Raw genomic sequence first — 25908 nt, 5'->3', positions numbered from 1 at the left:
ATGTCGCAATGTTCTTCATAAATAAGTGAGGAACCATGGATAAATCAAGTTTATGCTTTAGTGTAAAACTGCTTTTTATCTTGAGACAAATGCTTGGACTACAATATCAGGCATCCAAATATAGTTATTTGATTTTTAGACTATTTTTTTTACAATGCTATATGTTTGATTATCAGATTAAATATTCCCTGGACAGTTTTCTTGCACCAGGGCCAACTGCCATGTAATTTTGCCAGATGTGTTTTATTAAACCATAAATTTGGGTCAACACATGAAAACTGCCATTACATACTGGCATTACTAGCCATTACTACAGATAACCCCTGGACTATGCCCAGGATTTGTCCAGGGCATTGTTTGCAAGTCCTGCTCCAGTCAGGGCTGAGAACAGTTGTTTCTGGACTCTTTCCAGTGCTGGGGAGTCGTCCAACCACCAGCACTGGCAGGAGCTATTCCCCACACTGTCTAACTTCTACTCTAGATAGGTACAAACAGCTCTTGGTACAACTACTGCTTTTGAAAAAATTAATGATTGCCACTGGGTCAAAGACTCATCTGGGAAGATTTTTCCTTCAGATTAGAAGAACAGGGCCAATTTCTTAAGGAGAATGAGCTGAACATATGTACAAACAGCATTTGCACATAATTCTCCCAATACGCAACAATAGCCAGAATTGAAATGCCAACAGTTATAAGCTAAAAGAGTAATGACATTATGCTAGGCCACACTGATTTATACAACTTTTGATGATATCATTCCTGTTGGGCAAAAATGCCAGGGAGAAGCATAGTTTGATTGTAATCCACCGTAGCATAACCATGATGTGGGAAACATTAATGGCTCGCTGTAGGGAATCGAATAGGAAGGTATAATAAAGACAGTATCTCTTAGGAGATCACATTACAGTCTGGTTAGTAGATACAAAAGAAACTCCTTATTTCCTGTTTTCTTTTGATAAGGAATAATATACTTTCACTTATTCAGGGAAGGAGCTCAGGAAAAGCTGGCAGGTCATTTAAAACTACATTCTCTATGCAGAGCAGTGAGCTGCTGTAACACTTAGGGAAACAAGCAGACATATTAGGAGACCAGCTTCCCAAATCAAAAGGGTGCAAGGAGGAAAGGAACGGATAACAGTAGGTGTCCAAAGAAGGGATTAAATGTGGAAACTCAAATCTATACAGTTCTCACAAGAATCCAACTTAAGGGTGATTAGACCTGGCCAATCCATTCTGAATCATCTTCAAAAGGTTGTGGAGACCAAAGAGGTCTTTGCTGACTGGAGAAAGGCTCCCTCTTCAGAAGAAGTTCTTAAGATTATCCCAGGGAACTGCAGGCCTGACAGATTGGAATGCCATGATGGGAGTCCTATTGGAGCACATTTCTGGGCACGATAAGGGGGTTACTGGGAGCAGTCAGTATAGTTTTTAAAAGAGTAAATACCCATGACAATTGGGGTACCAGAAGGTTCTATCCTTAAGTCTATCCTGTTTGACATCTTTGTTAATGAGATCATGTTTGTAGATATCACCAGATTGGGTGATCAATTAATTTGCTCAAAACAGAGGCCACATAGGCTGAAGAAAAGGTGAAAAACTAACACAAAACAAAACCTAAATTCATCCATTAATGACTTTTAATTTAGGTTGTCCAAAAAAGGAAAATTAGTATGTGTGTGTGTGTTGGTTTTTTTTAACTAATATTATCTTTTTCTAAATAAGTGTTGTGAAAATTTCCTGTGCTTTTCTTAAAACTCTATGAATTACACTAGTTACCGTTAGTCTGTTACAAAAGAGTTTCATACAGCATTGGGCAACTTGTTGCATTATCCATCTATGATCTAATCCTTTTTTAATGAAAGGCTGGTGACATTTCTGAAACTTTTATCAGCCTAGTGTTTGTTTGTTTGTTTGTTTGTTTGTTTGTTTGTTTTCTCAGCAAATGCTAATGCTAAACCAAGATATTATTGTAATTGATCTTCCTGAGCTGTAGAGTGAATTTCTCTCTCTTTTATTTATGATAAGCTACTCACGAATTGGCTACGAATAGCTACAGCAACATATGGAACACCACCTGGAAGAGTCCAGAAGACCACCCATGGACCAAGAGTATTGGTTCTGGAAGGGATTGTCCTGGGGGAGCCAGAGAGGTCTTGGTCCATGCCTCAGTGCTCCTGAGTCTCAGCTGCACTGACAATAGCACATTGCACAATACCAAAACCATTTCTGGTTTATTATAAACGCCAAGATAAGCAGTATGTCAGTTCAGACACAATTGATCTGATGGTTCCCAGGAGAAGGTGGAGCACGTTGAAGGGAGACATAAAAGAGATCAGATGTCCTTAAAGGAAACTGGTTATCAGTGGAGTCAGAGTCATGGTCTTGGCCACACAGATAAACCAGGAAACTGTGAGGGCCATGTGTCCTCCTGGGAGGTACCCAGAACCTGAGGACAGCCATGGAGCCATCAGGCCATGATCTCTCTGGCCAGAACTATCCCAGAGCAGCCAGTGAGCAAGCACAGACAGCCATATCCCACGGAGAGGGAAGAGTGGTGCACGCAGAGCCCCAGTGAATTCATCCAGACTAGAGCTTTGAAACACATTAGTCAAGACTAATATAGCTACTCTTTGAATAGTCTGAAAGTACTAATCAGATGAAACTGTTAGACAACCCTCAGGTTATTCACAATCTGACCAAACATGCCACTACTATAGGATGCAAATCCTTTTAACAAAATTAATTACCTTTCCAGAAAAGCTCACAAGTGAAAAGTTTTTAAAATTATCTCTGAATTCTTAATTAGTCATTTATCTATTTCCTTCACCTGAAATTACTTGTCTTGTTACTCTCTTAGGTTCTGTCCTTTAGACCTTCCTCTTCCTCAACCCTTTCCAGTGCTTGTTCTTCCTCTCCTTTTCCTAGGTGAAAGCCATTTATTGAGAGTATGCTCCTCCCCAGAATCTCTCACAGGGCTGGTTCTCAACCAGCAGAAAACAGTAAGCAATATTTGTCCTGAACATATCTTGGGAAGAAAGAAATTGAACAGTTTTAGTTCCCACTGTCAAAATAAACCCAGAACAGACAGGATGAGAAGCAAGTCTAGAGAGGATGAAAAATTATTATTACATATTGCTTTTGGCTGTAGTAGCACAAACTATTCAGGCTGTTCCCAGGTTATGTTTCTTAAGAGAAGGAACTGAACATATAAGTCAAGTATTACCTTTGACTGAGCTGAGAAAGTACCTGTCATCCTATATCATGTAATTATCAAATAAGAGAAGACAAGAACATTTAAGATTTTTTTGTTTGTTAAAAATGCTGATATATCAGGTTATTTTCAAATTGGTAAGGAAGCTATGCACCCTCTTTAGTTAGTTTTGATAGAGCATATTTGGGTTATGTACATTATCACCTGGAATCACATAGATATCAAAGTGACTAATTATATATAGGATCCACCGTTTTCTCTCAGCTTGCTAGTGGAAATACTTACATTGGAGATACACACTATGATATTCTCTCAAAGGTTATTGTTACAACAGAAAAGTGATATTTCCTTTCACAGTGAAGGTCTAAACAGCACAAGACAACTTTTCTCTCTTTTTCTTCCACTGCATTCTATTTTCAGATTCATTTTAAACTTCATGAATATGGTTTTTTTCTCAGGCTAGTAGTATTTTACCTTAGTGTTTTGAAGGATTCGTTTAGAGGAATTTTGCTGAAAGCAGATCTCTTTCCATCTTTGCAAACTTTCTTATCCAGAGCGACTATCGCCTGTTGTGGTGGGCCCCAAAGTGGCTGCCATATCCTTATTTCCTATGTTGAAAAGAGGTAAGGGTGTTAACTAGGCTAAATGAAAAGTTCAGAAGAGTGTGAAAAGACTCTGTGTGAGTTGCACTGCTATCTTCTCATCAGCTTTTCTCTTTCTCCCAGATCCTCCTATCAGGTAGGCATACTGACATCCAATTTACATCACAAATACCTGCACCAAGGGTATTTGAATTGACCAAACCACTACATCACAAGCTGTAAAGGACCTCTGAAGGTCATCTGGTCCAACCCCAAGCTCAAACAGTTGGCTGATAGTATCCAAGTATGTTTGACAAATAGGCAATTCCAGACTACAGTGACGCATGCACTAGCTACATACTTCTTAGGCTATATTAAAAAAAAAAATTGTTTTCTGAGCAGAAGACTTGGAACACGCCAGTCCTTTTCCCAAGGTGCTGAAAAGATGACAAGGACTGAGTCAACACTAGGAATGTTGCTTGAGAGACCAGAATATTTTGCTGAAGAACGTAAACTCTTCTCTCAGTATTCCTCACTTTATTTTTACATAGTTTTCTTTCAATCATAAGATCAAGATTTTAAAGTGGAAAATATTAACGTACCCTTTTGATAGGTATCCTTGGCTGATGTTGAGCAAGACAGAGCAGTATGAATTGAAAGATAAAGACATTCAGAATTTGAAATATTTGTGAAGTAATTCGCTATTGGTGAATCTCATCATATACACAAGAAAATAATAGTAAAGTGAGAGATTTTGGTTCAAGGAAAGCAGGGTTAGAAATAAGTTTTCCTCTATCAGACTAACTGTTAAGGACCCTACCCCACTCCTAAGAAGCTCAGGGAATTCTCTTTCTTGTGCCTGTATTAGGGGTGAAAGCTAAAGAGTAATTCAAATCATTCTGTCTGTGAATACTTGAAAACAAGAAATAAAAAGTCTTGCCTGAAGAACAGCAAGGTACTCTATGTATATCACATATCATGTAAAACAAACTAGGAAGTGGCTAATACTCAGCGTGACCCAAAGCCACAGCTGAAGTTGCTAACAGCTAAAGCAAACATTATGATTTAGCTTTTCATATTTTTATGACTGCAAAGCCTCTTACAAACTCAACATTCCATACAGCCAGTTGGGTCTTGATAATTAAATGGCCATGTTGTAAGAACTTCAAGCATTGACTAGTTGTATAAAATTGAAATCAGTGTGACATAACTGCAATTATTTATTTCCAAAACATATTATTTATGAAAATGTCTTTATTTGTAGGAGGGGTACTTCTATGAATATGTTCATGACCACTGTGTGTTTATGCATTACTTTATAATGATTCTGCATACTGTGACTGTTTAGTTTATACAGCATAGCAGGAAGGAAGAGTTAGTTGCGTGATCAGTTCATGTGAAATCATTACCATCTGCAAATTAGGAAATTTAAGGAAGTTCAAAAGCTGTAGGGGAAATGATAATCTGAGTAACTTTCTGGTTTGCTATTAAGTAGTGGTGTACTGTAAAAAAAAACTGACAGATCTAAACACTTGCAAGCTTAAGTGCCTTTGCTGCTCTGATCCAAAATCAAACAAAATAGAGGAGGAGGGTTTTTTCCACGAGGAGGTATGTGTCTTTGTGTCATCTATTGCTTTTTTCTTTTGCCACAAAATAAAAAATATGCAGAATATAAACATTTGCTAAGGGTTAAGCTAGATCCACTTATACTAGGACATCTATGAAATCTGGATTAGCTTTGTGCTTTAGAAAGCCCAGGCAAAATACTGGTACTTTCTCCAAGATTCAAAGTTTATGAAATGCCTATGATGCCTGTTGCTCTATTTGACATTCATTATCTGACATTTATTTTGCAGTAACTGAAAAAAAAATATTATTTTCTGCATCCTTGGGGATATTTGGATTTCTATTTCTTGTAAAAAAAGTTAATCGTAAGATCATGGCATAGACAATGCTGGAAGGCATCTATGGAGGCTGGTGAATCCCACTCCCTGTCCAGAACTGTCAGCTACAGCAGGTTGCACGGGGCTGTGTCCTGTCAAGTTTGGAATATCTCCAAGACTGAAGATTACACAACCTCTTTTAGTAGTTGTGACAATGTGTATCTACCTTTGAAGAAAAAATTGTTTTCTTATCTTTTATCAGAATGTCCTTTCTTTCAGTTTGTGCCCATTGCCTTTTGTCTGGTCTCTGGGCACCACTGAGAAATGTCTGGCTCCATCTTTCCTATTCCCCCCAAGTTACGTTATGCACATGGATAACGTTCCCTTGAGACTTCCTCTCTCCAAGCTGAGCCGTTCCAATTCTCTCCACCTCTCCTTTTTATGAAAGCTGTTCTACTCCTTTAACTGTTTTTGTGATCCTTTCCTTGACTCACTTTAGTGTATCTGTGTCTGTCTTGTTCTGGAAAGCCCACAGCTGTACACAGGACTCCAGGGGTGGCCTCACTAGTGCTGAGTATAGGGGAATGATCACCTTTCTCAGTGTGCTGGCAATACTTTGCCTAACGCATCTCAGTTTACAATTAGCCTACTTTCTGGCAAGGGAACATCGCTGACTCATGTTCAGCTTCATGTCTACCAGGACTCCAAGGACCCTCTTTGCATGGCTGCTTTCCAGTTGTGCTTGGGATTATTCCTCCCCATGAGGAACAGGAACACCAGGTGCACATTTCCCTTTGACTTCACAAGATCTTTATCAACCCATTTCTCAAGGCCATCCAGGTCCCTCTGAAGCAAAACAGTATAGTGCTATAGCAACAATTTCTCCCAGTTTTATATCATATACAAAAATGAAAAAAACTATCTAGAGGTTGAATTGATTCTTGGAAGGCAACTTTTAGGCATCAGTATGAGCTAAATACTTAATTGCCTGTTAGACATTGCCAGATTTTTCCTATGCTTATTTATATGCCTCCTGGTATGCTTAATGGTGATCTCCATTTGCCTGTGAAGTATAAGCATTGGTTTGACTGCAGTGTAAAAACATCATTTTATGTTCACATCACCCTATGAGTAAAATTCATATTTTCATTTACTGAAGGGTGTCATGGGCAGGAGTAACTTTCCCAGAGCCACTCAAGAAAAGAAAACCACTGGCAAAGCTAGGAGTTAGAATCAAGAAATCTTGGTCTCAGGTGGCTTTTACTGGTAACATCCTACAATCACGGCTTGAGAGAAAAGAATGTGCCAAAAAAAGAGGATAAGAAAATAAAGAGTTTAAGTCAGTATTTAATCGATCCCTCTGTAAAAACTACTATAGATATGCCATAACTTCTAAATGTGACCATATTTTTCTTCTGGAACATCGATACAGAAGTCACTCCAGAGATTACTGTTTGCCCATCCTTGCTACAAAAGATCAAACATACTCACATTCACTGTCACATAGTGAAACTTTCTGTCTTTGAGGGATATGATCACTGTTGCTGAGTAATATGCATCATACATCTGGTAACATTAGATAATAAGCTTAGCAGTAATTTAGATATTTTCCTTGATAAGATTTTCCTAGCGAAAAATTAAACATAGATTCTATGTGCATGCCACTAAATAAAAGAAAGCTAGGACTCTTCATGACTCCAAAGTCAAGTAGCACTGGCTATTTTATTCCACTTAGCTTGGGTAGATAGATGAGCTTAAGAGTAAATCTGCCTTGGAGAGAGCTAAACTAAGAAGTGAGAGCGTAGACATCGTGTTCTTGAATTCCCTCTGTATCTCTCCTCCATGTAGCAGCATAACTACATGCTGAGAGACCAAGACACTTGTGAAGCTGGCCAGGAAAAGAAAAAAAAAAAAGAAAAGAAAAAGGAATAACATGAGGAAACACTATTTACAAAAGCGTATTTTTGTTTCTGTTAGTATGATCCTCCAGATAACACTTCAAATTGTTTTGGCATAACTACGCCTTCCTTCTGACACCTTCAATAGTGATGTCTGTTCAGAGCAGAGTTTAACCACATCCATCTGCAAAAGATCAGTCTGGGAAAAGGTGACGGTCCCAGAGGTACAAAGCTCCTTGAGATGTGGTGCTGGCGCCATTTGCTTGGCTTTCAGGCAGAAGGAATGAAAGAATAAAGAAAAAGGATTAGGGTCTTCTGCAGCTTCTCTATCCCTTGCCCTGAATGCAGACCAGAGAAGAGACCTAACTATTTGTTGGTACATTCAGTTAGGGCAATGGGAAAAAAAGTACACAACATTGATTTCTTGTGTAATTTCTTTAAAAGACAGTCAACTGTGAAACATAAATGCATTGGGAAGCAAAGTCCTTCAGTGCTCTGGTCAATGAAACAGATCATTTTTTCTGAAGAAGAACACTTGCAGCTCCTGCTATTCCTACTGCAAGCCCAATGACATGCCCAGAGCCTGGACACAACAGTGCCAGCAATCTCTCCTCTAAGCAGTAGATGACTCATTTGGCAGTGCTCCAGATGAGCATTTCCACTAGAAAACATAAAGAAATAGCAGTGTGGACCCTATGGAAAGCAGGGTAGTCATGAGAGCAAACAGAAGGAGATGACAAGAATGAAACAAAGACAATAAAGGAAAGGTGAGCAGATATTTTAGAGAGAATAGGAAAACAAACACCCAAAAGTCAGGGTAGAATGAGGAAAAGAACAAGAAAAGACTAAGCAACTGAACTAAGGACATAAAATGCAGAAAAATATGCTTACAGGAAAAGAGGTAGAGAATAACAGGAGGTCTTGACGTTCCTGCGTACACTGCTGTGGAAATCACTGAGAGTATGGGAAAGTGAAATAACTGTTGAGACCAGTATCTCATAGAACATTTCAGTACCAGTCTTCTATACTGCTTGTTCTTCAGTATCACTTCCCAGCAGCTGTGGCCACATCCTCACTGCTGCAGAATGACTTAGAAAGAAAAGTCTGATGCTGAAAAGATAAGCAGGAAAGTGTCAGGCTACCATGAAGACTCTATCTGCTTATGCACCAGCACAGTGTCCTATCCTGTCTCTACTTCTGGAGATTCTAACAGATTGGTCATGTTGAGCCATTTCCATGAAGTGTGAGAAGCCCTTCAAACACATTCAAAACTCCAGGTTGCTTGGATCAGACTGGATTTTTGCTTAAACCATAAATGTAGTCAGTCTTAATCTGTTCTTCTGAAACGTCCTAAAAAAAGTTAATGGAGAAAAACAGACAATTAACAGACTATTAGCAAGTTTCTTCCCCCTCCCCCTCCCCACCCACCCTGGGTTCCTGTGTTTACCAAGTAGTCCTACAGTTAGCCCTAGAAAAAGCATATCTCATGTCTTCTGAGGAATTCCTTTTCAAAAAGGATCATTAAGATAATACTGTCTCTTCGGGGAAAATTAGTCTGAATACCACACAAAGACAGAATAAGGTTCTGGAAGATGTTTACAGCTTATGGAAAGAAATTCATAGGTTCAGAGGACTAGAAAGGCAGTATACTGTTTATTAATTTGTAGTTATTCAATCAACTAAATTGTATTTAAGACAATTATAGAGTCACAGTGTCAAAAATAGCCATAAGGGGAGAATAAGCAAACGGGTAATAAGCAGATGGATTCAGCACAGGAGCACTGCATGAAATTATTAGAAAAATGATTATGAAGAATACATACTCACGCTTTATGTCCACAATAAAGTTCAACAAGTTCTGGATCCAAAAGAAATAAGGAACAAAGAAAGCACAGAAAAAATGCATCATATTTAATAGTGAGCTACAGGAAACTACATCTAAGAAATGGGATTATTTAGTACACTCAGTTCTCCATCAAAAGGGGTGAAAAGTGAGGAACCACATTAAAAAAATAAATAAATGAATGAATTTAATTCAGGTTAGTCAGGAACTGATAGAAATATAGTTTATGATGAATGCTTCTATTTGGCATACTCAGGAGAATAGAAAAGCAGCTGTATCTAAGGTTATCCATAGTCAAATGGAATGTGGTAAGGCTTATCAAAATTCCAGCGTCTAGGGCACTTTTCTGAATGGAAAACTTTCCTAAGCTGGTATGTGGTCAGAAAAGAAAAGAAGAAAGGTGATAGTAAATAATGCTGGAACTGACAGAGTCATAGAATCTTAGAATCATTAAGGTTGGAAAAGATTTTGAAAGTCATCCAGTCCAACTGTTCACTTACCAACAATATTTCCACATTACACCATGTCCCTTAGTACAACATCCAAACATTTCTTGAAGACTTTGAGGGATGGTAACAACTGCTTTGCCTCCAAGAAAAGAATGAGAAGTAATTTAGGGAACTGCTTTTAAGCCATGGTTGTCCAACCTTTTTGTTTACCTTTGTTCACATATACAATATATAATATAGTTAATGTATATGTGTAACAAAACTTTTTCATACATATATATATGTATAAAATTAAAACATAAAAAGGAGAGCAACAAAAAAATACAACTAGTGTGATAATTGACCTTGATTTTGTGAAACACAAATCAAATACATATCACAAAACTCATATTATATAAAATAATATATTATTTTATATTTTTGTGAGCTTTCTGAGAAGTTGGATACTTCTTCCTCAGTGAATGAGTGATGTTATGAAGTAACACAAGTCCAAGTTTAATAAGAAACAAGAAAATTTACATAGGAGCTTAATAACAAAAAAAAAAACCAAAAAAAAACCATATGTCTCCACAGACATACATATGTGTAGGTAAGTTGAAATATTAATGACAATCATTGCATTTTACTCACCAAGCAACACAAACATGTGTACAGTAATGCACAGAGACATCAGTTCAGCTTAATATGTGTGGTGGGCACAAGAGGTGTAACTAGCACTGCACTGCACATGTCTCTCCACAGCATTCCATTGTTGCCTACACAGTTGGCACTTGAGTTAAACTCAATGAATTCATGAAAAATGTTATTAAAAATCACGCAATAACAATAAAGTTTATAATTTTGTGGGTCCACTCTACTAGCTGCCCAGGGCTGCATGTGGCCCATGGGCTGTGGGGTGGACAACTCTGCTTCAAACACTATTACTGTTTTGAACACAATGAACATTTGAAATCAGCCTCAAATTTTTTTTCAAGCAAAACTGTACATTTGCCCAGAGTTAAGAAAAGTGGTCAGTATTTAATTCCTGCTAAGACCTGGCAGATACTGAGATTTTTCTCCTCCTGCTTTGCGTGGTCAAGTCAGAGCTCGTGGTGTTTTCCATGCACAACTAAGATACTCACGGGAGGAGAAACAAGCTTTGAACTTGGTGTTGATGCTGGGTTTAACAGGGCACTCCTGGAGAAGTGAGTCACCCACAGCCTGACAGAGCTGAAAACCAAACTGCCCACTTCCCAAAAGATGCCTTCACCAAAGAACTGAAAGCCAAGCTAGGTGGTCATTCTGCAGCAGAAACTGGAGCACTACATAACATGGCAATGGCACTGGCTGTTAAGGGAGGTAATAGAGTTACAGTGCCTGTTGGTGTTCAAGAACCGTGTGGATGTGGCACTAAGGGATGTGGTCACTGGACATGGTGGGGGTGGATTGGGGTTGGACTTGATGATCTGAGAAGTCTTTCCAACCTTAATCATTCATTCTATATTATCCTGGAGATGTTCAGGAAACATATGGATGTGGCACTGATGGGTGTGGTTAGTAAGCACGGTGGGAATGGGCCAATGGTTGATCAAAATGACCTTAGAGGTCTTTTTCGATCTTAATGATTCTGTGACTCTTTGATTCTATTGTATAATTGGCAGGGCTGTTCACAGGATTGGAAAGTAAGAACATTTAGCTTTTCGATGGTTAGGACAAATATCAGAAAGGATATAAAGAACAGTAATCCTAAGTCATGGTTCTTGCACTGTCAATGAATGGATGTGTAGTAACGAGAGTTAGTGGCCTCTTCATCTCAAACTGCTGTCTTGCAGTAGATAATAGTATAATAGTGAGCTTACTCAGATCTATTAAAAAATAGGTGCCTACCGGAAATCTGGAAGCACAGCCTTTGCTCAGCTTTTCTGAAGAATATGTTCTAGGGGTGAATTAAATAGCTTTTTTTTGCTCTTGTCATGAAGAAAATGAAGATTTTGAGCAAAAAATGCACTTTGATGTAATTTTCTTTTGTTTAAATTTTTATTTTCTTTTCACCCCTGAAGGCTTCATTGTATCTTTACAGAGAAGAAAAGATGTTTGATGCTCTTGGACTCACGTGCATGATTTGTTGGTGCATGATGTTGTTTTGTCCTTTGCATGCTGACCTTCAGTGTATGGGGTGTAAGTATATTTTTATGTAGTCTGAGGAACTGTGTTTAATTCCTCATTGTTAGAGTTATTTGAAATTAAGCTGGTAATAGTGAATCTAGGCCTGAAATATACTATACTCTCTATTTAACAATAGCAGTACTACATTCTAATTTGAACTTATCCTGTAACCATTTCAGCGGGGACACAAGAACTGCCTATCTCAAACTTGACATTGAATCAGAAAAGAATGGAGCTGTCCTGGCAAAGCAGCAAGAACTTCTCCAGTTACTTGTGTACCATGGCTGCAAACTTCAAATACAGAGAAATAAAGGTAAACATTCTGTTCATTGAGATAATTTATTGCACTTTTCTTGTTTACCTCTTACAGATTTCATTTACCTTGAAAAAAATTGCATCAGTTGGCTTTAAAATCTGTGACTGTTTGCAGTCTACATCTTGATCTATGGAAAGCTACTGCTGATGCCAGGGTGTATTTGATGTGAAAGAAGCTTCCCAAAAGAAGCACAGAAATGAGTCCAGTCACCCAAGAGAAAAGGAGGTGATAGCCAGAACTGCAGCTGTGCTGAAGCATGAATGGGAATGTAGCTGCAGAAAAAAAAAGGGGGTGTGAGACTAAGAGAGACACCTGGAGCATTTAGAGGGACACAGATCCTTCAGTTGAAAAGTGAATATTCCAAATAATGTAATGGATTTTCAATGTCTCAAGTTCTTCACCTATTTCTCAGTAAACTGAAATGAGCCTCTAGGACACATTTTGCTATAAACTCATGCTATCCTAACAGAAAAGTTGAGGAGACTGTTGCGGAGAGGAGAAGACAGAGAGACAGTTTATTTAGAACAGCAAAGCAGAAGCTTAATTGGAAATATGCTATACAATAATACACCATACTGTCACTGAAAATTTTAAATTTAATTTGTGGTCATCAATGGCTCTATGTCCAGGTGGAGGCTGGTAACGAGCGGCGTCCCCCAGGGGTCTGTCTTGGGACCGGTGCTCTTTAACATCTTTATCAATGACATCGATGACGGAATCGAGTGCACCCTCAGCAAGTTTGCTGACGACACCAAGCTGAGTGGTGCGGTTGACACAGTTGAAGGACGGGATGCCATTCAGAGGGACCTGGAGAGGCAGGAAAGGTGGGCCCGGGTGAACCTGATGAGATTCAACACGGCAAAGTGCAGAGTTTTGCACTTGGGCCGGAGGAATCCCAGGCATCCCTACAGTCTGGAAGGAGCGGTCCTTGAGAGCAGCCCTGTGGAGAAGGACCTGGGGGTCTTGATAGATGAAAAAATTAATATGAGCCAGCAGTGTGCCCTTGTGGCTCGGAAGGCAAATGGGATCCTGGGCTCCATCAAAAGAGGGGTGGCCAGCAGGGACAGGGAGGTGATTGTTCCCCTCTACTCTGCTCTTGTGAGGCCCCATCTGGAGTACTGCGTCCAGGTCTGGAGCCCCCAGTACAAGAAAGACAGGGAGCTGTTGGAGAGGGTCCAGAGGAGGGCCACAAAGATGATCAGGGGACTGGAGCACCTCCCCTATGAGGACAGGCTGAAGGAGCTGGGTTTGTTCAGCTTGGAGAAAAGAAGGCTGCAGGGTGACCTCATTGCAGCCTTTCAGTACCTAAAGGGAGCCTACAAACAGGAGGGGAATCAACTCTTTGAAAGGGTGAGTGACAGCAGGACAAGGGGAAATGGTTTTAAGTTGAGAGAAGGGAGATTTAGGTTGGACGTCAGGGGGAAATTATTTACAGAGAGAGTGGTGAGGTACTGGAACAGGCTGCCCAGGGAGGCTGTGGATGCCCCGTCCCTGGAGGTGTTCAAGGCCAGATTGGATGGGGCCCTGGGCAGCCTGGTCTAGCATTAAATGAGGAGGTTGGTGGCCCTGCATGTGGCAGGGGGTTGGAGATTCATGAGCCTTGAGGTTCCTTCCAGCGCTGGCAAGTCTGTGATTCTGCGATTCTGTAATGCCATAGATATCTTTCTTAACCCTGTGGAGATCAGATGAGGATTTTTGTTTAACCGGGATCCTCTGATTTAATTTCATTTTGGTTTTCCTGTTGATTCAGCGTCTTCTCTTATGTCTTTGGGTTAATATTAGCCTTCCTTAATTGTCATATGATGATGTAGAAATCTTTGTGTAGTTGTGCTTTCAATTACTCAGTTTCACTCTAGATTATCCTCAATTTGTAAAGAAGAAAGTTAGTTCTTGAGCATAAAACATCCACAGACATTTGAGGTATTGGAACAGGCTGCCCAGGAAGGTGGTGGAGTCACTATCCCTGGAGGTGTTGAAGAACCGTGTGGATGTGGCACTGAGGGATGTGGTCAGTGAGATGGTGGGGATGGTTGGGTTTGGGCTTGATGATCTAAGAAGTCTTTCCAACCTTAATCATTCTATGATTCTCCTATACACACTAAATTTTGGCCACAGGACTTATTGCTGACTGGTCCTTTCAGATCAAGCACTATCTAAAATGGCAGAGAGAAGCAAAATATGTACATCATTTTTCAGGTGAAGAACAAATCGTGCAGGTTTGAAGTAGAAGATAGTGTGCCTCTGTACAGAGGAGCAGTCTTCACCATTACAGTACCAAAGACAAACATCTCAAAAATTTGTCGATTTTTCCCTGAAGGTAATGCTTGTGGTTTTCTCCTTTTACAATCTTTTGAAGCTAAATAATACCATAGGAAACAGTTCCTTAAACAGTAGTTAAATATTCTTTTCTATTTAAAATGCTTGTCTTTCTGCAAATCTGTTTAAGCCATTTGTTCTCTACTGACCGTTCTGCAGTTCTGCAACAGAGGTGTTACAAAAACTGTATCAATAATTGTGTTATTCCTTTTCTTGCTAGGTCTCCAAAATGCTGCTAAATTACAGTGGTTTCAGGGTGATTCAAGTAATTGTTCTGACTGTTTGACCACTAAAGTCACTAGTGCTTCTGCAGCCGCATGTAGCTGGGTTATTTCAGGCTTGGAAAAAAATGATAAGATTAAGTAGTTTGTTTATCTCTTCTTAGGGATTCCACAAAGGAGATTTTTTCACAGTGCCCTAAAAAATACAACCCAGGGCACTGCCTTTTAAATGCTATTCCCCATCTGGATCTCAGGTCCAGGCATGCAGGTCTCCCAAGGAGACTCCCATGTTTCTCAGGTGCCTTCACCTGAGGGAGGGGAGGGGGGAGAAGGGAGGGGAGGGCAGAGAGAAAGGAAGAGGAGGAGAGAGGAGGGGAGAGAGAGGGAGAGGAGAGGAGAGGAGAGGAGAGGAGAGGAGAGGAGAGGAGAGGAGAGGAGAGGAGAGGAGAGGAGAGGAGAGGAGAGGAGAGGAGAGGAGAGGAGAGGAGAGGAGAGGAGAGGAGAGGAGAGGAGAGGAGAGGAGAGGAGAGGAGAGGAGAGGAGAGGAGAGGAGAGGAGAGGAGAGGAGAGGAGAGGAGAGGAGAGGAGAGGAGAGAGAGAGGGAGGGAGAGGAGAGGAGAGAGGGAGGGAGAGGAGGGGAGAGGGAGGGAGAGGAGAGGAGAGATTCGTTGGAAGGGACCCACAAAAATCAAATTCCACTGCCTGAGTATTTTATATCTAACTCTCAGCCTCTCCTCGTAGAATGTGCTGTCAACCTTCTTAGCTTTGGTGCCCTCCTCTGGGCACTTCCAAGTTTCTGAAAGTCCATATTACGCTGTGGAGCCCAGAACTGCAGGCAGAATTTGAGACAAGCCCACATCAGTGCTAAATACAGAGAGTTAATCACCTCTTTTGACCAGCTGGCCATGCTGTGTTTAATGTACCTCACAGTGTGGTTTACCCTCTTGGCTGCCAGAGCATGCTGCTGGCTCATGCTGAGCTGCTCTCCAGCCACTCCTCTCCCAGTCTGTGCCTGTGTCTGGCATTGCTCTGAATCAGATGCAGCACACAGCATTTACCTTTACTGAACTTCATGCCACTGATGATTGGCCAACACTCCAACATATCTAGATCCCCCTGTATGGCCTTTTGTCCTCCAGGGAGTCAGCAGCACTTCACAGTTCAGTATTGTGAGCAAATCTGCTGAGGAGACTTTCCACTCCAGCTTCCAGAACACTGGTAAAAAAGTTGAACAGAACTGTCCCTAGAACTGAGGGACCACTGCCAATGAATGGCTGTCAGCCAGAGGTAGCCCATTCGTACAACCATTTGAACTCTGCTGTTCAGCCAGTACAACTCCCAGTTTAGAATGAACTTGTTTACCTCATGGTTGGACAACTAGTCCAGAATGATATCATGAGGGACAGTACCAAAAGACTTACTGAAATCCAGAAAGATTATGTCTGCTGCCATGATTCTCTAGCACGGAGCAGTCTTTTTCTTCATAATGAACATTGCTGTGTTTGCAGGCATTAATGGGTCAGCCATTGAGAACTTCTCCTGTGTGATTTATAATATTTCCCTCATGAACTGCACTTGGCAGGCAGGCAGGAATGCTCCAGGAGATACCCAATATTTTCTCTACTGGCAGAATTCAAGGTGAGTAGGTCTTCTTGAGTTTTGGGTAGTCCGAATTCTCAACACATCACTATGCCTACATTTAACTAAAACCCCTTGTTATTTATCTGTTATGTTGCCTATAGAGATGATGACCAGACAGAATGTCAACTTTACATTAAAGATGAAGATGACAGAAATGTGGGATGTAAATTCCAAAATGTGACAATTAAAGATAAAACTTCTTATTTCCTGGTGAATGGATCCCACAAAGCCTTCCTGATCCAGTTTTATGATAATTATACAAAACTATACACAATTGGTAAGTAGACACTTTTATTATTGCTGTACCAAAAGGAAAAAAAGAAAAAGAAAAAAAAAAAAAAAGCCAGGAATTTTTCTCTGAAGGAAAAAAAGAAAGAGTATAAAACAACTGTGTGCAGCTGTTATAGGACTCTATACAGTAGTACAAACTTGACTCCAGATAGCTGAAAAGATAGAATTCCTGTAATTAAGTAAAATGAACAAAGGCAGAGTGCCTGAAATAGCAGCTTGGGAAACAATGTGAACAATTCCTTAGGACTCAAGTGGTGAGAAACAACTGTGAAAAATGTTTTGAGGGCAGCTTTCCTGTGGGCTCACTTCTCCACCTCAGCAATTCCACATCTCTATCAGAGCTGCAAGGGCATCATGCCCTAAAACCAGAGGGAGGATTCAACTGGCAAATTAAGACTGTATTAACTAAATAAGTGAGTACCCACAAGTTTAAGTTCTGATAGAGATTTGGGGCAGAATCCAGTTGCCTAAAACCATGCCTCTAGTGCCATTTGAGACACCTTCAGGCATCTAGAAGTTTTGTCAGATGTTCAATAGTTGTAACATCATAATCTCTGGTTTTCACACTGTGTTTTACCTGTATTTAGCAGATAGATAACATTTCCTTCTACCATCAGCATACAGCTGAATTAGTTGCCTCTGCTTCACATACATTTTCTAGAAACATGTGAGTTGTAGTGGATTATTGATCATGTCTACATGAATTTCATTTCATTCCAGAAAGACTCCCTCCTCCATTGAACGTCACTACCAACTGTACTAGCAATCCAGGAGGTTGCATATTTACATGGCAACAACCCCTTCTAAGTCATGTGGAAAATGCAGACTGTTTTGAGTATGAAATAAACATACAAAATAAGGTAAAAACAGTGTACTGGTTTGCATTTGGCACCATATCTAGCTAAACAACATGCAAATTTCTGTTCTGAGTTTATTGACTTCTATCTGATAAGCTGTGGCATGTTCTACTGCTCCAGTCTTGCTGTTCTAGCTTACACTGCTTCTGACTTTTTTTCAAACTAATATATCATATAATAAGAGAATCACAGATTCATAGAATGGTTTGGGTTGGAATGGACCTCTAAAATGACCTAGTTCCAACCTCCCTTCTGTGGGCTGCTGCTCATTAAACCAGGCACTGTGTGAATGAAGGTACCAGGGATACCCACATGGTGACAGCAGATAAGACACATTCTGGAGGGGCCATCTGAGGCCAGGCAAAATACTTTGCAGCAGCTATAAGGGGCACTACAAGGCTAAGTGAAGGCAGCTCAGTAACACCCACCTTGTCCACAGCAGACCAATGACTTCCATCCATGTCCTAGATCAAGAAAGCTCATCTGACAATGAATAATGGGGAAATACTAATCTTCATAATGCATTATACACAACAGGTTTATTTTCTGAAATGGGACATTCTTTCCAATAACATTTTCCTTACTTTTGCATAATGCCAGCTGTCCCACTGACATTACATGTAAATATTTCCTGGACCCTATCTTTTCTGGAATCCTTACTGCAACCACTGCTGATGATATTGCTTGCTAATTTTTACACTTATGCTTTTCATCTTAAATATTTCAAAATGTTCAGGTTCTTCAGTCCACGTCAATGCTTTTTTTTTCTTGTTAATTCAATTTTGATTGCATTGAATGTGTAAGTAAATATTCATAGTGATTTTGAATATGAATCACTCTGATGTCAAGGTGGGGGTTGGACTCTTCTGCCAGGTGACTAGCAACAGGACAAGAGGGCATAGCATAAAGTTGTGCCAGGGGAGATTCAGTTCAGATATTACGAAAAATTTCTTCTTCAAAAGAGTGGTCAGCTGCTGGAATAGGCTGTCCAGGGAAGGGGCTGTGTCACTGTCCCTGGAGGTATTCAAGGAATGTTTAGATCAAAAAATCATAGAATCACAGAATGGCTTGGGTTGGAAGGACCCCAAGGATCATCAAGTTCCAACCTTCCTGGCAGGGTCACCATCTTCCATATCTAATGCTAGACCAGGTTGCTCAGGGCTCTATCCAACCTGGTCATGAATACCTCCATGGATGGAGCATCCACAACTTCTCTGGGCAGCCAGTTCTAGGACTTCACCACTCTATCTGTAAAGGACTTCCCCCTGACATCCAATCTAAGTCTTTCCCCCTTAATCTTAAAACCATTCCCCCTTGTCCTATTACTATCTACCCTAGTAAAAAGTTGATTCCTCTCCCTTATACAATCTCCTTTTAAATACTGGAAGGCAGCCTTACCATAGCCTTCTCTTCTCCAGGCTGAACAAGCTCAGATTCCTCAGCTTGTCTTCATAGGGGAGTTTCTTTAGCCCTCTGGACCCTCTCCAACAGCTCCACATCTTTCCTATAGTAGGGGCCCCAGACCTGGACATAGTACTCCAGATGGGGCCTCATGAGAGCAGAATAGAGAAGGACAATCAACTCCCTGTACCTGTTGGCCACTCCTCTTCTGATGGAGCCCCAGATACCACTGGCCTTCCCAGCTGCAAGAGCGCACTGCTGGCTCATGTTCAGTTTTTCATCCACCAGGACCCCCAGGTCCTTCTTTTCTGCAGGACTGCTCTCAAAGATTTCTTCTCCCAGTCCATGTACATATCTGGGATTACTCCGACCCAAGTGCAAAATCTTGCACTTCGGTATGTTGAACCTCATTAGGTTCACACAGGCCCACCTTTCGAGTTTGTCGAGGTCTCTCTGAATGGCATCCCTTCCTTATAACATGTCAACCGCACCACTCAGCTTGGTGTCATTGGCAAACTTGCAGAGGGTGCACTCAAGCTCGTTATTGATGTCATTGATGAAAACGTTAAAGAGCACCGGTCCCAAGACAGACCCTTGGGCGACATCACTTGTCACTGGCCTCCACCTGGACATAGTGCCATTCACCACAACCCTCTGGTTGTGACCATCCAACCAATTCCTTATCCACTGAAAAGTCTACCCTTCAAATCCATATCTCTCCAATTTAGAGATAAGGATGTGGTGTGGGACCATGTCAAAGGCCTTGTATAACTCCATGTAAATGACATCGGTCACCTTCCCTTTGTCCACCAAGGCCATCATTCCATCATAGAAGGCCACCAGATTGGTCAGGCATGATCTTCCCTTGGTAAAGCCGTGTTGGCTGTCTTGGATAACCTGCTTATCCCCCATGTGCCTTATCTGTTGTACTAAGGGACATGATTTAGTGGGGAAATACTGGTGGTAGGTGGATTGTTGGACTGGATGATCTCGGAGGTCTTTTCCAACCTTAATGATTTTATGTCCATCAGAGTTCAACTGGAAGGAAAATAAATTTGTGGTTCATATCAGTTTTGTTCTCTGTGTTATCAACCTAGTGTGAAGTTATAGCCTCCAGAACTGCTACTTTAGAGGGTTTTTTTTCTTGGATAATTCAGAGATACACCTGTTGGATGGGAGTGTGCATTGTATAGGGGCAAATACAGCTCACAACCACTGGCATAATTTATTTTCTTCCTTTTCTAAAATCACAGAATCACAGAATCACAGAATGGCCAGGGTTGGAAGGGACTTCAAGGATCATGAATCTCCAACTCCTTTGCCACATGCAGGGCCACCAACCTCCCCATTTAATATTAGACCAGGCTGCCCAAGGCCCCATCCAATCTGGCCTTGAACACCTCCAGGGGCAGGGCATCCACAGCCTCTCTGGGCAGCCTGTTCCAGCACTTCACCAAAATGAAACAGAAGAAGACAAAGCTCTGAATAAAGTACTACATTCTGGGATATTACTGGAATAGAATCTCCATTTGTATTTCACTTTAAAATTATATGTGAGAAACAGAGAAAAATAGAGTGGGAAATATATGTTTATTTGACAAGAAAACAAAAAAAAAAAAAATAAAATTGAGTTTGCCTTTGTTTTGCAGGACGAGATCCCAGAAGAGAAAAAGAATCGTCTCGTAAGTATTCTTATCCCAACAAATTTGTACTTTTGCCCTGTTTATCATGTAAATCACTGTAATATAGAATATAGCTGTCCCTGGAACTGTAGCTTTTCCATCAACATAAGAAATTAGGAATATATTTTCCCATGGCAGCATCATGTGTAAGCTTCTTAATATTTCCCTTTTGTATGGGAATAGGGAGAACTTTCCTTGCATTTCAGAAAAGGTCACACTTTCCACTAATTTCACAAACAGATTTTAAGAGAGCTGTTGCTTTTTTTTCCCTCTTTAATAAAAATTGGAAATATTCTTTTCATTATGTCTTTTTCTGGACAAATACCACTGTAGTTCAGGACAGAGAGATGGGAGGAACATCGAAATCTTCAAAACGAGTGAAACTGGAACTCTGACACAACCTATCGGTCTTAACCTTGCAAATGGGCAGTTTTCGGCCTTGCAAGCATTCTCAACTGCCTCCAGGCTTTGCATAAAGCACCATGAGGCCTGACAATCCATACCTGGTGTTGGATTGTCTCGAAGGCATCAATTCTATTTGACAAAAAGAGACTCCATCTAGGGAAGTCTTTGCATGATTTGCAAACTTGGAGGCTGCTTCTCCAGTTTCAGCTTTCTGTCCTGCTTTTTTTAGGGTATATATATGACAAAGAAAACAAGATATCCTTAACAGAATAAATTTAAGTGCCAACAAATTCCAAAAAATATCTTTAAATTTCAAAACAGTCAGTGGTCGGATGAACTAATGGTTACCAGGGTTTAAAATCTGGGGGAAAGATCATCTAGCCCTTTACCTGCAAAGTCACAAAAATAAGTTTCATTTACAGAACCTGTATCAGGAAATTATAACTCAGATTTGCCGATGGAATGATACACAGCTTTTTTTTTTTTTTTGTAGGTAGCTGAAAACAAATATGAATACCAAAGTTACAATCCGGAAAAAAAAAGCATTCTGAGAATCAGAGCACGTGGAAAAAGAAGATGTTCTGTAAACAGAAAGTGGGGAGAATGGAGTGACCCTGTAGAGTTTGGTAAGACTGTGAAATATTCTTGTAATCTAGGGTCTGGGGATTTTTTCAGTATTAATGTGTTTGCAAACTCTTCTCTCTCACACTCACAGATAGGAATAAAATTTTAATTCTCATTCGGTGACATGGAAGGAACAGGGTAGAAATTATTAATGTAGATGAATTGCTCACATCCTATGGCAACAGATGCTGGTGGCCCATGAGTAACTGTGTTTGTGATGGCAGCTGTGACTCAAACAGCAGGATCACAGGAAGCAGCTGAGGTGCACCCAAACTGTTTTCTGTCGAAAGTTCTGAAAGTCCCCTTAAATCTTCAAATTCATAGAATCATAGAATGGCCTGGGTTGAAAAGGACCACAATGATCATCCAGTTTCAACCCCCCTGCTATGTGCAGGGTCACCAACCACCAGACCAGGCTGCCCAGAGCCACATCCAGCCTGGCCTTGAATGCCTTCAGGGATGGGGCATCCACAGCCTCCTTGGGCAGCCTGTTCAGTGCTTCACCACGGTCAAATTCCTCCTCTTCCTTCTGAATCTTCCTTGACGTTCTTTTAACAGTCCCACCTCTATCCCAACTTTTCATTCTGGTTCTCCTCACTGTTTGGATTTTTAATTTTTCTTTGCAGTTTAAACATTCAGAATGTTCCAAGGTACATTAAATGCACCTGAACTTTTGAACAAAGTCCTGTAAGATGCCAAGTGGAAATCCTTTGGATGACTCAAGAAGTTCAGGAGCAATCGGAGTTAATGTTTTCTGGCAGACCACTGATAGGACTAGAGGGAATGGTTTCAAGCTGAGCCAGGGAAGATTCAGGCTGGATATTAGGAAATACTACTTCTCTGAAAGGGTGGTCAGGCACTGGAATGGGCTGCCCAGGGAGGTGGTGGAATCCCCTTCCCTGGAGGTGTTCAAGGAACGTTTGGATGTTGTGTTGAGGGATATGGTTTAGCGAGAACCATTGGTGATAGGTGGATGGTTGGACTGGATGATCTTATAGGTCTTCTCCAACCTTAGTGATTCTATGATTCTGTGATTCTGTGATATTTCTCTCTTGTATGTTTCAGGTGGAGAGAAAGATTACTTTATTTCTGTGATTTTACTTCTCACAGCACTTGGAACAATCCTAGTGACACTGCTCCATTATTGCCTTTGCAAGAGGTAAACCAACCTTCTCACCGTAGGAATTCTGATGAAACATCCCTCCTACCTGCGCAACCTTGAAGAATCTGATCAATCTGATCAATGTAATTCAAGATTACCAGCAGTATGGTTTTGGATGGCAGTGTGGCACACTTTGGGGAACAAATTGTTAGACTTAGTGAATCATTCCACCAGATCCTAAAGAAAAACATTTTTTGTTTTTATTTCAAAGGATTTCACATTATTTTAAAATCACTGACTTCACACAGTACCAGACGACAGGGAATTGAGACAGATGAATGCGTCCTTACTTTGATCAAACATCTTGTTTAGTGGTAGAGGATATTTGTGTCAAGTGGGTTATTTTAAGTCTTGTTTAATAAATCATTTATTGTAACTTCAGTCACAAAGTAAGCTGAGTTACCCAATGGAGCAGTGTAAAAATAGTTAACCTTCAGTCAACATTCAAAGCCTTTTCCTTCCTCTCACTTAGCGATCTATAAGGCAATAAATAACACCCTTAAGGTTCAACACAAAATTTGCTGTGTTGCATCACTAGCACATTATTTACAGTCCCATTTTCTATCCTAAGGTGTTGCAGTTCAAAAAGAATATTTCCTCCTATCCCACAACCAAGAAGCAAATTTGATATGCCAGCTGAGGGAGATATCCAGGTACGCACCTCTGTTCAATCATATCAGCTAACTGTAACCTACCATAAGCTACAAGCATGAAGAATTGCTGTGTAAATATGAGAGCCATATTAGGCCCATTAAAAACTGATTTGGTCCCATGCAAAGTTTGTTGTGCCCTACGTGACTGCTGAGTATAGAGTTCGTAGCTATCTTCTGTGTATTGGTAGCCATATTTTACAGTTAAAATTGACTGAACCTGGTAATTTTTGGAGAAGGCTCTGGGGAGACCTCATTGTGGCCTTCCAATACTTGAAAGGAGACAATAAACAGGAGGGGGAATGACTGTCTACATGGATGGATAGTGATAGGACAAGGGGAAATGGTCTTAAACTGAGACAGGGGAGGTTTAGGTTAGATAGCAGGAGGAAGTTTTTCACTCAGAGGGTGGTGACACACTGGAACAGGTTGCCCAAGGAGGTTGTGGATGCCCCATCCCTGGAGGCATTCAAGGCCAGGCTGGATGTGGCTCTGGGCAGCCTGGTCTGCTGGTTGGTGACCCTGCACATAGCAGGGGGGTTGAAACTGGATGATCATTATGGTCCTTTTCAACCCAGGCCATCCTATGACATGATTCTATGATACACAAAGCAGGTGGATGTAGTTCTTGAACTGTCACATGGGCACAGTTGCAGGCAGCAGCTGACAAGCAATAACTGCCAAAGTTCAAGTGAAGTCCAATTTCATAAACACCAAGGCTGTGAAGATTATTTTCAGGCTTCTTACCTGTCTGACTCTCCCTTGTCTAATTTAGTCTTAAAAATGAATTTTATCTCCTTTCCCAGACACAATTTATACTTGACTGCCATAATTCTTCAGAACGTATCAAGTTCAAATGTGTTATCCAATTAGTTTCTTCACTGAATAACAGGACTATCCCTTCCTCCTCCTTAAATCCAGTACATTTATGAACTATTTTGAAATATACACAACCCTTTGCTGATTCTGCTTCTGGAAGTTTACATTTCATTTTGTCCCCACTCGCTCTCACAACCTTTCACCGTTTGTCCCATTTCTCAAGACTTATCCCTGATCGCTGAAAGATCTCATGATTTATAATCCTGAATGCACTGTAGTCAGTTTGCAGTTGCTTCTTTAAAGTTTATGTTAAAGTATCATCTGCTTTCCTTTTGAGATTTGGGTCAGATCCTACCAACCAACTCAGTTCATTACAGAATTTGTATTCCTACAATCATCCACTTTATTTCAGTGTTCTTTCTTTAATTTTTGGTCATCTTGCCTATCCCTTTCTTTACAAACATTTCTTACATATCAAAATAGCAAGACCATGGTGCCTTTGGAACTGTGTATGTAATATTTTTTAATGCTTTCTGTGAACACCTGTAGCTTATTGTATGTTAAAGGCTATTCTTTCCCCCCTCTTCTTAGACAGAGAATGTGCTTCTATCTCAAAAAAGTTGTACTGAGGAAATAACTGTGATTGAAGAGATGACCTAATCTTCCAGAAAGAAAACAGATTTGGATGCAACACAAAAATCACACAACCTCCTAATTTCCAATTATTTACGGTGTTCTTCACAGCATGGACTAGAAATGAACATCACCTATGAAACCATTTCACCACATTAAAAAAAACAACAAAACAAACAGAAAAAATGTTTCTTTTCCATTTGTTTAGAAGCAGTACCTGGCAACCAAGCTCCAAAAACACATGAAGATTTGCTTAAAAGTTGCTGAGATTCTCCTCACCATCTAAGACAAAGCCTTTCATCAACAACATAGCAGAAATGTGGTATAATTTCTTCTGTTCATTGCTAAAGAAATTATTTCCTGAAATTACGAGTAGTGCTACAGGAAATCAAAATGCTATTTCCCCATCTTAACATTTTATATATATATATATATATATACTCCAAGAATTTTCTGGAGCAGGAAGTAGCTAAAAGTTGCCCTTCTACCTTGTAACCCCAATACCAAACTTTTAAAATATTCTGTGAACCTTATGAAAAAAAAAAAAAAAAAAGGAAAAATCTTGCTAAAAATAACTAAGACAGGCTGCCAGTCAGTCACATAATGAGCTCAGCATCTCCAACAGCAATGTGCATCTCTGCAATACCAATAAGAACTTCAGTAGCATAGCTAAAGGCTTCAATAAATCCAGCGTAACAATTACAAGATTTGGAATTAAGCCTGTAAAACTAGGTTTTACCTAGTTCATCACACCAGTCCACTTCCTTCCAAGTGTGCAGGTTTCATTTCCAAAGCTATTAAAAATACAGTCTTTTTTGTTAAACAAATTCCAAACTTTGCCTGCTGATTTTCCAAAAGAACCACATTTCAACAATTAAGT

At 40.3% G+C, this 25908-nt stretch overlaps 1 protein-coding gene across 4 annotated transcripts; it reads left to right on the top strand.

The window, feature by feature from the left end:
- The first annotated feature begins 8 nt into the window (after positions 1-8).
- Positions 9-25733, top strand: LOC116230789 (granulocyte-macrophage colony-stimulating factor receptor subunit alpha-like). 4 transcript variants are annotated; one of them, XM_031596153.2, is made up of 12 exons: positions 9-5400; positions 11905-12022; positions 12190-12323; positions 14523-14643; positions 16372-16501; positions 16606-16781; positions 17516-17655; positions 20703-20735; positions 21634-21766; positions 22830-22923; positions 23498-23579; positions 24987-25733. In XM_031596153.2, the coding sequence occupies exons 2-12, from the start codon at positions 11935-11937 to the stop codon at positions 25053-25055; spliced, it is 1200 nt and encodes a 399-aa protein (XP_031452013.2). In that variant the 5' UTR covers positions 9-5400; positions 11905-11934; the 3' UTR covers positions 25056-25733. The 4 variants fall into 4 exon arrangements, with proteins under 4 accessions (XP_031452013.2, XP_089982418.1, XP_089982411.1 ...); XM_090126292.1 differs by lacking the exon at positions 22830-22923; XM_090126285.1 differs by lacking the exons at positions 22830-22923; positions 24987-25733 and adding an exon at positions 24383-24469.
- Positions 25734-25908: the final 175 nt, after the last annotated feature.

The sequence above is a fragment of the Phasianus colchicus genome, chromosome 1 (assembly GCF_987193195.1).
Source record: "Phasianus colchicus chromosome 1, bPhaCol1.hap1.1, whole genome shotgun sequence".
NCBI classification, from domain to species: Eukaryota; Metazoa; Chordata; class Aves; order Galliformes; family Phasianidae; genus Phasianus; species Phasianus colchicus.
This window is presented reverse-complemented; position numbering and strand designations above follow the sequence as displayed.

What these genes read in the sequence shown, in the direction of transcription:
- LOC116230789 (XM_031596153.2), top strand. Translation starts at nt 11,935, where the DNA reads ATGTTTGATGCTCTTGGACTCACGTGCATGATTTGTTGGTGCATGATG. An exon ending in AAGAGAAAAAGAATCGTCTC is followed by an intron (nt 20,736 to 21,633) that starts GTAAGTATTCTT and finishes TTTTTTTTGTAG; the next exon opens with GTAGCTGAAAACAAATATGA. An exon ending in CAGCTGAGGGAGATATCCAG is followed by an intron (nt 23,580 to 24,986) that starts GTACGCACCTCT and finishes CCCTCTTCTTAG; the next exon opens with ACAGAGAATGTGCTTCTATC.